Source organism: Panthera onca, chromosome E3 (genome assembly GCF_046562875.1).
Source record: "Panthera onca isolate mPanOnc1 chromosome E3, mPanOnc1 haplotype 2, whole genome shotgun sequence".
NCBI classification, from domain to species: domain Eukaryota; kingdom Metazoa; phylum Chordata; class Mammalia; order Carnivora; family Felidae; genus Panthera; species Panthera onca.
This window is the reverse complement of record NC_138354.1, coordinates 24183549-24198461: the sequence shown is the minus strand read 5'-3', so window position 1 is coordinate 24198461 and position 14913 is coordinate 24183549. Positions and strand designations below refer to the sequence as shown.

At 46.1% G+C, this 14913-nt stretch overlaps 1 protein-coding gene across 2 annotated transcripts in view; it reads left to right on the top strand.

Moving 5' to 3' along the window:
• Nucleotides 1–14913, top strand: part of OTOA (otoancorin) — a 75381-nt gene that overhangs the window by 24227 nt on the left and 36241 nt on the right. For both annotated transcript variants that reach the window (XM_060648766.3, XM_078439737.2), the window contains exons 10-15: nt 1012–1112; nt 2976–3115; nt 5125–5248; nt 7850–8065; nt 10782–10949; nt 11967–12107. In XM_060648766.3, the coding sequence (XP_060504749.2) occupies nt 1012–1112; nt 2976–3115; nt 5125–5248; nt 7850–8065; nt 10782–10949; nt 11967–12107 (890 nt within the window). The remainder of the gene's footprint in view (nt 1–1011; nt 1113–2975; nt 3116–5124; nt 5249–7849; nt 8066–10781; nt 10950–11966; nt 12108–14913) is intronic.

The window sequence follows — 14913 nt, the reverse complement described above, 5'->3', positions numbered from 1 at the left end:
GGGAGACACCCTGTTGTTCTTGTGACCCAGCCCAAGCAGCGGCCGACTTCACCATCTCATCTGGGCATGTGAGTCATTGCCCATGGCTTTTCGCAACAGCTCTTGGTAATGGATTCACTGTGCCTTGAAAATGCTCCCCTGCTTCTTCCATTTCTCCGAAGTGCCACCAACACAATGTTGTTGTGTGTAAAAGTCTTTTACTGGAGGATTAGAGGTAATGGGGGCCGATTCTAGCTTAGTGAAACTTGAAGTCCAGATAGATCCTGAACATGATTGTTCTTGAAGTCCCACTGACATCCCACTGATGAGCAATTTCAAATGGCTGAACAGAGTGACAGAGGGAGTCTTCCGGGATTTCAGAGGGAGAAATTACTGATGACTGAGGAGACAAGACAAGGCGTTAAGAAAGAGGAAATGTTTGAGGTCATTTTTGAAAGTAGGATTTCAGAGCGGAAGAGTTAGGGCAGAGGCATTCTGGCTGATAAGAAGGGCGCACGTGAGAGAAGATTTGGAGAATGTTTGGGGTGCATATAAGGAAGGAGAAGTAGTTGGTTTGGCTCAAGTACAGGAACCTGGTGCTAATCAGTATGGCTGAATAATGATTGTTACCGGTAGTAAGAAAAGAGAGTCAAATATATTTCAAGTTGTGAGACTATTTAGTAACTAAGTGAACTGAAAGAAAAGCTTATTTTGTGACCTTAACTATTAAAAAATAACCTGCATTTTTAATAAGTTCCCAGGTGATGCTGGTGCTGTTGGTCTGGGGACCACACTGCTGACTTACAAACAAAGCCTCAGATGGCTGGCATCTGTGATTTGCCTGTGTGTAGCATAGCATCTCATAGGTAGGAGGCGCTCCATGAATGGTTATTGAATGAATTAATGAACACAGGAAGGAGGTCCTGACATCAAAGATACTTTTGACTATCACATACCAGTGCAAAAGCTTTTATTTGTTTATTTATTTACTGATTTATTTATCATATTTCTTCATTTATTTATTTTTTGCAGATGACTCTGTTTCATGGGTCAGTGCAGAAAACTTATGGATTTTGGGCAGATATATGGTTCACCTATCATTTGAAGAAATTACGAAAATTAGTCCTGTAGAAGTAAGTTGGAAAAGTACGTTTACATGTCCCCATCACCAAGCCATCTGGGGAAAGGTGTATTCTAAACCTGTCATGTTTAGCCAGCTAGTCCAGGTGCCCTGGAAGATTGGGTGCCCACCTCAGCCAATATATCTTGAGCCTCTAAAGAAAACTCTCATGTGGTTGGTCGTCAGATTGTGTTTAGTGTAGAAGGGCCAAGAAAAGAATTGCAGACAACCAAGATAGCTCTGATATGAACAAACATGGTATAAAGAAAATGTTGGCTGTGAACCAAAAGTCATTTTAGGGTATTTAAAGGCCAAGGATGATAGCGACAGAGTTTCCAGTTCTTGGAAGCATGAACTTGAATCAAATGAAACATAGATTACTAGCAACTTGTATTTATAGCTAATTCTACTGATTGCTACTTCAGCATGAGCAATGATTGGATTTTAAGTATAGACTTTACAGTTGAGAAATATGTAAGTTCTAAGGTTACTTAACTCACTGGTCAGCCTGTCTCTGTCTTCCTGATGTTAACCCAATGACACTAAAACCCCTGGGCATCATGATTCTGGAAAGCAGTCTCCAAAACACGCTGCCAACAGGGAGGCATTCATAAAGACTTTGGGGCTTGCCTCCAGTTTTTATCTTGTGTGCCTTGACTTTCTTCTGGCCAGTGAGAGAAGTGTTTGTATCAGATGGCTGGCTTGTTCAAGGGCCAATTGACCCAACGATGTCTGGTTATTATGAAACTGGAGGCAGAGCCAGGTTTTTCTTTTCAAAAATTTTTGAAAAATTTTTTAACTGCAGTATGGTTGACATATGTAGGTTCCTCTTTTTACCTAGGAGGCTGAGAATATTTCACATAAATTTATATTTATTTATTTACTTATTTATTTATTATTTTTGAGGGAGAGACACAGAGTGTGAGCAGGGAGGGGCAGAGAGAGAGGGAGACACAGAATCTGAAGCAGGCTCCAGTCTTGGAGCTGTCAGCACGGAGCCCGACGTGGGGCTCAAACCCACGAACTGTGAGATCATGACTGGAGCTGAAATCGGACGCTCAACCAACTGAGCCACCCAGGTGCCCCTAACTTTCAATTTATAATCCTCAGTTATAAAATGGATCAAACCTCACTTTTACTCTCCCAATATTGAGTGAATTTCCAGAAGTTAGATAGAGATTAAATTTTTATGGAAGCTGGGGCCCTGGGGAGGAATTTCTAAGATCAAGAGGCCATTTGCAACTTTTCTTCATCATCTAAAAGTGTAGAGAAGAGAGGCAAAGCCACAGAGGACCAGCACGAAGGGGGAATTTATCTGGAGAAAGAGTAGACTCCTCAAGGGAGAGACAACTTTATAAGCACAGAGTAGCAGTGCATAGAAAGATAAGACTTCAGCTTGACACCCTTGGACACATAGGCAGAAAATGAACAAGAACAGAAAGAATCTGAATGGTATACGTAATAAAGTTGAATCTATTTATCTATATCTTTCTATATATTTGTATCTTACCATGGGAACACACACTCTTTTTCATCACCTGAGGCCCATTTGTAAACTCATCTACTTAAAAAAAACCTGATTCCCCAAAGTGAAACATTTGTGGACCACATTCTCTGACCTCCATATAACAAATCTACAAATAAGGGTGCAAATATTAGCTTTCAAAGAGTTCAACTGCTCCGATATTAAAATATAATACTTTCCTAAATAGCATTTGGGTTGAAGAGGAAACCAAAGCAGTTGTTACAGACTGTTGAGAAATCAATGACCACAGGAACTGGGCATCTCGGAATCTCTGAGATGGGGTGCAGTGGGGACCGCAAGGGTGGGGCTGTTTGGGGTCATGTCAACCCCCTTCCTGTCCTTGTCTACCAGATTGGGCTGTTTATCAGCTATGACAATGCCACCAAGCAGCTGGACACAGTTTATGACATCACCCCTGACCTGGCCCAGGCGTTTCTGGAGAGGATCAGCTCCTCCAGCTTTGACGTGAGGAATACCTCCACCATCCACAGGCAAGGGGTGGGGGCTCTGGGTCCTCGCAGCTCTTTCCCAAGATGTGATCTAAGCACCAGCTTCCTCTGAGCAGCAGAAGACCCTGGGAGGGAAGGGGGGTGGCTGGTCTATCTCTTTATATAGCCCCATGTCTTTGTGCATGTGACGGGAGGCGTTTCCCCAAAGAAACACCCTTTGAAAGGGTTGGGAGGTGGGGTGAGGTAGAACAAATGCTTTCTGAGCATCTCCTGTGCCAGGCGTTTAATGCAACCTTATCAAGTGCTAAGATTCCAGCTGTGGGCATAGAAATAGAATATTTTAAATACTCAGTACTTGGTCTATTCCAAGGTAAACGTGTGGTTTCCATTAGGGTGGGTAAAGTATTAGAAATAGCTTTTGGCTCCCCATATTTGTGAACCTCTTGTTATCCAGCTTCTCGGGTGGGGAGTCCACAGATGATGTCGGCTCTGGAATTTAGTGATTGTAACATGATCCTCCAGGAATGCTTTCCAGCAGAAGCAGGCCTGGAGCTATGTACTTGGCGACCCCAGAAAGGGTTTGAATATTAGCCAGAGGGAGCATGCAGTGGGGAGTGCTGTTCAACCATCTCTCCATCTCTCAGGGACACATATCACAGTGCTTCCCCTGACATCACTGTATTATGTTAAATTTTATCAGAGTCGCTTATAGGGAATGTTCTTATATGAAACTATTACACCTTCTTCCCCCATCCTTACTAATTTTTACCCATTAGCTTGGGTCCCGTTTTTAGGGGTACACAAAAATAGCTTACTGGTTAAGAACATGGGACCTGGAGCCAGACTTCCTGGGTTTAATTCTGGCTCTGCCACTTACGAGTTGCGTGATTTGGGCTGTGTCACTTTACCTCTCTGTGCCTCCACTTCCCCATCTGTAAAATGGGAGATAATAACCTTCCTCCCTTTTCAAGGTCCTTGTAAGGCTTATGCACACCTGACACATAGTAAGTGCTCAGGATAGTAGTTCTTCAGCCTTCCCTTCCCTTGAGTATTCTTTTCTCATCCGACACATTTTCAAATCCTTCCTGACCCGGTTGCTCTTCTGTGGTCATGTCTGAGCATGACGCTGTCTTTCTAAGAGGGTGGATCCAGGTTGAGCATGGTCAACCAGGTGGTCCAGCCATGCTGAATTGAATAGATTTCATACTAACTCTAAGAGCATCCATTAATGAATCAGTGCCTGGTGTCTACCGGGAAGGATGCTAATCAATTGGTATGGCTCTTCCCATTGAACTCTCACAGTACTCCTGATGCCTACATTCATCATATTTATCGTGATGTGCTGTGATGAACACAGCCAACCTCCCTTTTATTAAAGGCTCAGAGAGACAGGTCCACCCTGTACAGTAGTGCACCGTGTGCACTGTTCAACTGTGCAGCAGCCTTGCGGAGAAGTTAAGTAATTTGTTGGATCAAACATCCCATACAGCTGCGCTTCAAACTCCTGTTGGCCTAAATCTATGCTCTTAACCACAAAATACAGCACCCCCAGCTAGACCAGGGTTCACATCCCACTTCCGCCCTTACATTGTTATGCTTCCTTTTTCTTTCCTTTCTGGTGGTGTAGGTCATAAACCATCTTGGAAATACATCTGCCTCAGAGAATCCCTCAGGGTGGACAAACCCTTTATCTCCATGTGGAAAATGGGGAGTTTTCTGTGGCTAACTCAGGACCACACGTTCCTTGTGCCCCTTACTGTCTCGGGAAGAGAGAGCATAGGTGGATGGGTCTCGATTTAAGTCCTGGGGCCACGTCCAGTCTTGGGCCAGTCACTTGACCGTGCTGAGTCTGTCTGCCCTTCTGTGAAATGGGGCTCAGAGCATCTGCCTTGTAGGGTTGCTGTGATGGGGTAATCCGGGTACAGGGTTCAGCACAGTCCCTGGCATGTGATAGCTGCTCTGACCGTGACTCTTGGCTCTGTGTGGGAGGGGGCTGTGGTTGTGACCCCCAGCTCTGAGCCCCCTGCCAGCACCCTTATCTTCCCACACAGGCTGGGGCTGCTGGTCTGTTTCTACCATGACCTGGATTTGCTGGACGCCGCGGTGGCTCAAGTCCTCCTTCACCAGATGATCAAGTGCAGCCATCTGAGGGGCTTCCAGGCTGGGGTTCAGAAGGTGCGGATGGGGCACAGGGCCCTGGGGAAATGGCCGGAGAATTGGGGAGCACAGTCCTGCCTGGCCTTTGAGAGAAAATATGTGGGGTTAATTGGGATCTGGGTCCACCCACAGCAGATGGCATCCCATCCCAAATCCTGGGATGAGCTTCAACAGTATCGGGGAAAACCCAGAATAGATCAGAATTCAGAGTGGCCACCTCGAGCTTAACTGTGCATAAGGATCACCTGGGGATCCTAAATGTGGCTTGTGATTCAGTGGGTCTGAGTGGAGCCCTAAGTGGAGGGAGACTGCACATCTAACAAGCTTCCAGGCGATGCTGAAGCAGCTGGTCCGGTTACCGTGCTTGGAACAGCAAGGAGATAAAAGCAAGGTTCTCAAACCTGGCTCTGCATTAGCACTCGGCCAGCTCCGTTCCCGGAGATTCTCCAGGTACTGGTCAGAGGTGTGGCCTGGGAATGGTATGTTTTAAAAGTTCCTCACATGATTTTAGTGCAGCGTTGGTTGAGATGCCCGGATTAGGTGTATTTGTTGAGTTCCTAGACCAAAGCTCTGCACAAACTGACAGGCTGTTTCTCATGTACTCTCTCCCTCCATCTCTCCTTTCTTCCCTTAAAGTCTCAATTCTGCCCTGCTTCTCTCACTTTTTTGGCCCTTCTCATTTTTTTTTTTTTAATGGAAAAGATGACGTGAGAACAACATTAAAGAAAAGGTTGATAGAACCATCAATAATTTCACGGCAGCTTTTCACATGTAACTATAAAATCCCCGATCCCATTTGACATTTGACAATAGTCATCATTATCTTGATCAGAGCGTATTTATTAAAATTAATTAATTAATTAGTTTTTTTAATCTTTATTTTTGAGAGACACACACACACACACACACACACACACACAGAATGCGAGTGGGGGAGGGGCAGAGACAGAGGGAAACACAGAATCCGAAATAGGCTTCAGGCTCTGAGCTGTCAGCACAAAGCCCCATGCGGGGCTGGAACTCATGAACCGCGAGATCATGACCTGAGCTGAAGTCAGACACTTAACTGACTGAGCCACCCAGGTGCCCCTTTAATTTATTTTTTTAATGCTTATTTATTTTTGAGAGAGAGAGAGAAGAGAGAATGAGCGGGGAGGGGCAGAGAGAGAGGGAGATACAGAATCTGAAGCAGGCTCCAGGCTCTGAGCTGTCAGCACAGAGCCCGACGCGGGGCTCGAACTCACGAGCCGTGAGATCATGGCCTGAGCTGAACTCAGATGCTTAACCGACTGAAACACCCAGGTGCCTCACATATTTTTATTTCGAAGGAAAAGAATCCCTCCCAAGCAAGCTCAAAGCAAACATAAAAGAAATGTATTTTAAGGCCACAGGTTGCATGTGTAGCCATGGCTGCAAAACAAGAAAGTCCGAGCAGATGAAGATAGCAGTGTTCCTTCTGGGATCACCTAGCTCAGTACTTCTGAAACCAGAGCGTGCATCAGAGTCACCTGCAGGACTTGTTACAATAAGGTTGCTGGGCTTCTTGCCCAGAGTCTCTGGTTCAGGAGGGCGGGAGTAGGGCCTAAGAATCTGCATTTCTAACAAGCATCCTGGGACACCGCTCGTCGAGGACCACAGGGCTTTGAGAATCACTGCCCTACCACATGCCTCCGTCTTAACAGACTGGGAAGCTGAGTCCTGAGGAAGGACAGCTGCGGAATTTGGAGAACCCCGGGGCTGTGACAGCTGTTTCTTTCACTTCGCTCTGCTGCCCCCAAGTGGCCATTTCAGTATTGCCTGGTGCACTTGTCTGTGATGAATATATTCCTACAACTTCAGGTGTTAAAACAGGAACGGTTCTTTTTTTTTGGTACAGAGCTCATGTTACAACAGATAATTTTATCATCTTTACTGGAAGCAGTTACTGTATCACTAAACAGGTATATTATAATAAAATAATTGTTAAGGATATGCCAGAAATGTGAAAACATGTATAAAAACAGTTTTCAGTAAAAAGCATAGAACGTTGCACTTCCATTCATATTACAACTGTGTGAAAACTACATGCTGTAGTTTACTTATAATGCATATATTTATAAAGGCGTCAGAAATCTTAGACACATACATGCGCCATTACTTTAATTAATCAGTTATTTTTATGAGGTAGGATTTTTAGGAGACTTTTACTTTCTTGTTACTGTTGAGAATTATTTTTACGTGGATTACATATTATGAAAAACACCATGGATATTTCATGAAAGAAAAACAGACGTGTATGGATGCAGGGTTCAAGGTCACAGAAAGAAAATAGATGCTATGAGAGTGTGGTGGAATTATGGATAAAGTGAACAAAATTTCCTTCTGCCATGTGTTAAGTTTGATTTAATAGCAAATTAATATTTAAATGAAGCACAAAGTGAATTTGCGGCATGTTAAGGTCAAGGCTAGAGGAGGTGGTGTTCTCAGTGGGCGACTCATTGTCTGGCCGGGGCTTGACGACAGGGTGGAGGGGGTGGGAAGGCAGGGTGGTGGTGGTGTTGTGACGACCCCAGGGTGTAGGCAGAGGGAGCCACTGTCCTGCTTGTTATCGAGCCTCATTTCAGCCTGCTTCCCTTCTAGCTCAAAGCCAACCTCCTGGACATTGCCACGGAGAACCAGACCCTCAATGAGACTCTGGGCTCTTTGTCGGATGCGGTTGTGGCCTTGACCCACAGTCAGCTGGAATCCCTCTCCCCTGAGGCTGTGCATGGCGCCATCTCAACTCTCAACCAGGTCTCAGGCTGGGCCAAGAGCCAGGTCATCATCTTGTCTGCCAAATACTTGGCCCATGAGAAGGTCAGTTGGAGCTTTGAACTCTTTTTTTAATGCTCTGAGACCCAAGGGCCAGTGATACACAGGGAGGGTGGCCAATCAGTAAGAAAATAGTACTGAAGGGGACTTGCTCTGCCATTTACTAGCTGTGGGACACTGGACGATTGGCTTAAATTCTCTTTGCCTCAGCTTCCCTGTTTGTAAGATGGGGATAACAGTAGCACTTCTGCAGCAGGATGGCTGTAAGGATTCTGAGTCAGTACACAGGAAGGGGTTGGAACATGTGACCTTGAGTATGAGCTCAGGGAGTAGTAGTAGCTACTGTTGTGCTGTTTGCAAAGCGTGGGATCCATCCCAGGATTTCCTTGCTTGTTGTTGAGGCTGCGAACACATCCCTCATCTTGAGATGAGAGATAATGCTATTTTATTCATCTTGGGCCGCAGGGAGGGAATTGTCCTCAGAGGAGATTTTGCTTGGGGGGGGGACAGGATCCTTTAGTCACGCTCTAGATGCTCCTGGGGTGGGAAATGAGTCTTTTTCCTGGGGAAGCCGTCTCTCTGCCCTGCGCTTTGTAGAAGGGGCTCCAGAGACCTGAGCCCCTAAACATTTTGGTGTCCTGCTTTTTCTGTCTCATAGCCATGTCCCAGGATGCAGCTAGTTCATGAGGATTGGATCGGGACCAGTTCCAAAATGACAACAATTACAAATATTCATTAAGTACTTACTGTGTGCCAGGTTCGGGTCTGAGTGAGTTAGTTGTTCAGTGTTTCCAACAACTCTGTGAAGTCAGGAGTGTGTTATAACCTTCATTTTCCATATCATTCATGAGAGGCACAGAATGTATAAGGGAATTGCCAAGGTCACATAAAGGGACACAGGATGTCTGGCTTCAGAGTCCACTTGCTTAACTCCCATGCTAACTACCTCCAGCATGGCACCATGACCGTTGTCCGCCCATTGTTACTTTCTGCCTCAAGGCCAAGGATAGCCCATTCTTCTTGTGCCCTCTAGCCTCATGGCATCTTTAGTTTGACATCTTTGCAGCCCTTCTCTGTTTTGACTAGGGCCACCTGAGTCTATCTGGACAGTTCTCTGTGAATGTGATTTTAGGGAGCTGAGGGAGACTGTCTTGTTCCTCCCAACCCTGGACAAAGTGGCTTGTCTTTTTCCTAGTGTCCCTCTCTTCCTACAGAGAGGTCAGGCCACTTACGAAGAGGCCAAGAGCTCGAAAGGTCTTGCTTTCCTTGAGGACAGTAGAGACTATCCATTCTACAGAGCATAACAGGGAAACCATTCAACTGGCTTTTTTGTAGACCTAAGGAATGAGTGTCCCTGTTTGTATGGAAAACCATCTGGCATCTTTACTCTAAAGGAGGGAGAAAAAACAAGCATAGTTTCTGATGGGGCAGACAGCTACAATCGTATTTGTCATAAAATATCAGACCCAGATCCTGAAACATTTCTTTTTTTTTAAATTTTTTAAATGTTTATTTATTTTTTGAGAGAGAGTAGGGGGAGGGGCAGAGAGAGAGGGAGACACAGAATCCAAAGCAGGCTCCAGGCTCTGAGCTGTCAGCACAGAGCCCAACGCGGGGCTCGAACCCACGGACTGTAAGATCATGACCTGAGCTGAAGTCAGACACTTAACCTACTGAGCCACCAGGCGCCCCCCCAAAACATTTCTTTATTTCAACTCAGAGCTTCTGCATGGAGATAGACGAACATGGGGCTTTGCTATGTCAGATGACGTAATGAGAAAAATGGGTACAAGTGAGTGGGTCTGGGTAAACTGATAGCCCCACGACCCAAGCTCAAGGGGCACCTGCTGGTCAGTTCTTGCCAATTGTTGCCAACATGGACCCAGTATTGCTTGGCATTCAGATTTTTTAAAAAATCAGACTCAAACCTGGATTTTAATGAAAATTTACCCAATTAAAAAAATTGTTTTAAGTTTATTTATTTTGAGAGAGAGAAAGAGAGAGAGGAGAGAGAGGGGTGGGAAGGGGCAGAGAGAGAGAGAGAAAGAAACCTAAGTGGCTCCACACTGTCAGTGGAGAGCCCAACTTGGGGCTCCAACTCATGAACCGAGGGATATGATCTGAGCCGAAATCAAGAGCTGAATGCTTAACCAACTGAGCCACCCAGGTGCCTCCAAATTTCCTCAGTTTAAAAAAAAAATTTTTAATGTTTATTTGTTTTTGAGAGAGAGAGAGAGTGAGACAGAGTGTGAGTGGGGGAGGGGCTGAGAGAGAGAGGGGGACACAGAATCTGAAGCGGGCTCCAGACTCCGAGCTGTCAGAGCCTGATGCAGGGCTTGAACTCACGAACCATGAGATCATGACCTGAGCCCGAAGTCGGGTGCTTAACCGACTGAGCCACCCAGGTGCCCCAGTTTCCTCAGTTTTTAAGTGTTGTCAGCCAGTTCAAATTAAACACACACACACAAAAGCCTATTGCCTGCCCAGCTGTGGTGCACAGATCATCACTTTCTGATATTTGTACTGTGGCCTCGGACAGCAGGGTACTTCCCCCGGCAGAGCACTTGCCTTCTGTGTTGTGTTTTGATACCACCTCTCTTTTCTGATAGAAGGAAGGAAGGAAGGTCTGGGAGGGCAGCATGTGTTTGTTCACTATGGTGCCCCGGTACCCATCCCAGATACCCAACATGCAGAGGGGCAAGTGTTGGCCAGGTGAGAAACCAGAACAGAACCTCACGCTCCTCGCGGCCCGTCTTGCCAGGTGCTGTCTTTCTACAATGTCAGCCAGATGGGCGTGCTGCTGGCTGGGGTTGGCACCCAAGCCTTCTACAGCATGGATCGCAGGGACCTCTTGCAGGTCCTGAGAAGCACGATCTCCCTGCATGTGTCCGACTTGTCACCTGCCCAGCAGCAAGGCGTCCTCAGCAAGGTGAGAGAAAGACATCTCGTCCTCAGCCGTGTGGCTCACAGAGTATGTGGTTTTGGGGTGTTGTGAGTGGGCTATGACTTTGGGCTGTCGACTCAGGGCTGGGGTTAGCTCAGCCTTTGGCGAGGGAGCATTCTGAACCTAGATGATGCCGTCTCCTGGTGCCCACCTTTCCTCCTTTCCAGAAGGAGCTCTTTGGGTCACACTATATTTCTTCCCAGACCCTGGTGCTTTCCTTCACCAGTTGACTCCGGAAGACTTTAGTTACATTAGGGTTCTTGATATAATAATTTTTGAAAGTTTTTCAAGTCTAAAAATGAATCCTGAAGGTCCCAGAGTGCTTCTGAAAGCTCCTTCCATAATCCGAAGTCACACCTATATTCTCACTTGGCAGTGGGTCTTTGGGTATCCTGTTCTTTTTTTTAATTTTTTTTTTTTTTAACGTTTATTTTATTTTTGACACAGAGAGAGACAGAGCATGAACGGGGGAGGGTCAGAGAGAGGGAGACACAGAATTGAAACAGGCTCCAGGCTCTGAGCTGTCAGCACAGAGCCCGACACGGGGCTTGAACTCACAGACCGCGAGATCATGACCTGAGCCCAAGTCGGCCGCTTAACCGACTGAGCCACCCAGGCGCCCCTGGGTATCCTGTTCTATTAGACCTGCTATGTCCAGTTACAAAATCTGTTAGGAGACCAAACTTAAGGAGTTTGGCTTAAAATATCAACACCTTGCCGAGAGCAATAGCACGTTTGGTTAAAATTGTATGCGTTCCTGAATAAGACAGACTTGTGCTTGAATCTTTGAATCTTACTTATCAACTTTCAACCAATTATTTATGAAGCCTCAGTTTTCTTACCTGCAAAATGGGGTAAGGGAAATCCCCCACCTCACAGGGTTGCTGAGCAGATAATGCTGAATCTTATGGCCTGTGAATCACTGACACAGTCCCTGGGCCTTGTGCAAAGTTCAATGCACCTTCTACGAGGTGGTCATTCGTTTATTCTCACTCTTGGCAGATGATTGAAGCAGGAGACACTGTCTCAGGCATTGTGGAAATACAGGGGGCTTTCTTTAAAGAAGTATCTCTCTTCAATTTACGGAGGGAACCCGGATTTAACACAACAGTCCTAAAGGAAAAGGAACTTCGGAGGAGTCAGGTATGACCACTAAGGATTCTGACACCAATTTGTATGTGTGTGTATGTGTGTGTGTTGGGGTTGGAGGCTCCCACACCAACAAGGAATTCTCCAACATAGCGGAGAATTGTGGGTGTTCCACAATTCAACTCCATTCTGACACTGTATACTGGCGATAGCATCAGATCCCACAGGGTAAGGGTTCAGTCCTGCAATACTATACCCCCTGCCCCTCAACTGCAAGTGCCAGTCACCATTCTTGGCTGTCCCCTGTGCTTCTGACCTCCCAATTGTAGATTGAAGGTTCCAATGACCCTGCTGCCCCCACCTTAGTTTGATTAATTTGGTAGAGTGGCTCACAGAATTCAAACATGTTACTTACTAGCTCATCGGCTTATTATAAAAGGATATAACCCAGGAACAGCCAGATTGAAGAGATGCATCGGACAAGGTATATGGGGGAAAGGGTACAGGGCTTCCACACCCTCTCCGGATGTGCCACCCTCTCAACACCTACACATGTTCACCAACTGAAAGCTCTCTGAACCTGGTGCTTTTGGATTTTTATGGAGGCATTATTATGTAAGCATGGTTGATTAAAACATTGGCCATTGATGCTTGGTTCAACATCTAGCCCTTCTCCCCTCCCTGCAGGTTGGGGGTGGGACTGAAAGTTCCAACCCTCCAATCCTGTGTTTGGTTCTTTCTGCAACATCCCTCCTTCCTCAGGTGTTTTCCTGAAGTCGTCATTCACATAACAAAAGACACCTTGATGGCTCTCCTCACTTAGGAAATTCCTAGGGTTTTAAGCTAAATGCAGTAGGGGTGCCTGAGTGGCTCAGTTGGTTAAGCATCCAGCTTTGGCTCAGGTCGTGATTTCATGGTTCATGGGTTTGAGCCCTGCATTGTTGGTCTCTGTGCTGACAGCTCAGCCTGCTTCAGATTCTTTATCTCCCTCTCTCTGCCCCTCCTCTGCTCGCAGTGGGAGCATTTCTCAAAAATAAAAATAAAATTAAAAAAAATTAAAAACCAAAACAAAACTAAATACAGTAGAACCTTGGGTTGTGAGTAACTTGTTCTGTGAGGGTCCTGCAAGATGAGCAAACATTTCTAATAAATTTTAACTTGGTAAAAGAGCATTGTCTTATAATACAAGTAGCACATGACGCTGAATGTCACATGATCACAACTGAGCCAGTGGTTCTTGAAATTCGCTTTGATATACAAGTGCTTTGGATTACAACCATGTTTCTGGAACAAATTATGCTCGCAAACTAAGACTTTACTGTATATATTTTTTATTAGTAATAAGATGCCCAGATCACTCCTGAATTTTTGAGTCTGCCTTGTGGGAAAGTTCTGTTTAAGGTTAATTTGGTAAAAGAAATTTATTTCCGTGTAATTAAACTCAGGAGGCAAAACAGTGTAGTGTTAAGAAATTGGACAAGACCTGAGTGTGTATTTGGGTGTGGCTATCAGTTAATTTTGGGGTGCTTCTTCTCACTCGGCCTCAGTTTTCTCATGTGTGAAATGGGGATGATTTCATGAGAATCAGTGATGCAAGATGTATCTTTATACCACTGGGCACATGGCAGTGCACTCTAACTATTAGCGGTTATCACACGTATTATTAAGGGCTGCTGGTGCTGAGGCTGCTTGGGGAGGACTGTGCTTTGGAGGCTGAAGCCTCTGCGAGCTCTCTGGACTTTCATTCAATCAACTCTGCATTTTATCCACTCATCGAAAGTTGATGCCAGGAGCTGTTCACGTTGCTGGGGATGCAGCCGTGAACAAAGTAGACAAAACGGCCTGCCGTCCCAGAATTTCCATCCTGTGAAGGAGGGAGACAGACGAGATAAAAGATTAGTGGGTAAAACCCAAGCTGTGCTAGATGATGATGCGTGCTAAGGAGAACCTAAATCAAAATGGGAACGGGTAGACAGTGGGCTCTTTTTGACGGGGGTAGCTGGAGACGACCTCCCTGTGCTCAGAGAGGTTATGGGAGGGGCTGATCTTCAGGACCCCTAGGGACACCGTGAGGACTGCCTTCTACTGTGGGTGACATGAGGAGCTGTTGGGAGGGTTTGAGAAGGGTTGTGCTCTGACTTTCGTTTGCATCGAATCCCACAGCTGCTGCACGGGGACTGAATTGAGAGCAAGAGTGGAAGCAAGGGGACCAGTCAGGAGGCTATTGTGTATTCCAGATAAGACAAGTGGCTTGGACTAGGTGGTGGCATCGTGGGTGGTAACCAGTGGTCGCATTCTGGACGCATTCTCAAAGGGCTGGGGGCGTCTCTCTCCACCTGTGTATGTTCTCTCCATGTCGTGGGCTGAACGGTGCCCCCGCCAAATATACGTCCACCCAAAACGTGTGCGTGGGAATGTGGCCTTATTTGGGAAGAAGAGTTTTTGCAGATTTAACTAAGGATCTCAAGATGAGACCAGTCTCAGTTATCTGAGCAGGCCCTAAATCCAGTGACAAGAGCCCTTATGAGAGGCGACAACCCGGATGGTAGAGAGATGCAGACAAAAGGGATTGGATGTGCATACAGAAGGCCATGTGAAGACGAAGGCAGAAACCCGAGTGATGTAGACATAAGCCAGAACCGCTTGGAGCCACCAGAAGCTAGAAGAGGGGAGGAAGGATTCTCCCCTACAGCCTTCGGCGGGAGCTCATCTCTGCTGACTCCTTGATTTCTGACTTCTGGCTTCCAGAACTCTGAACGAATGATTTCTATTGTTTTCAGCCACCAAGTTCATGGTAATTTGTTACTGCAGCCCTAGGAACTGCATGCATTCCCATGCAGGGTGGCCGGCCTTCTGTGGG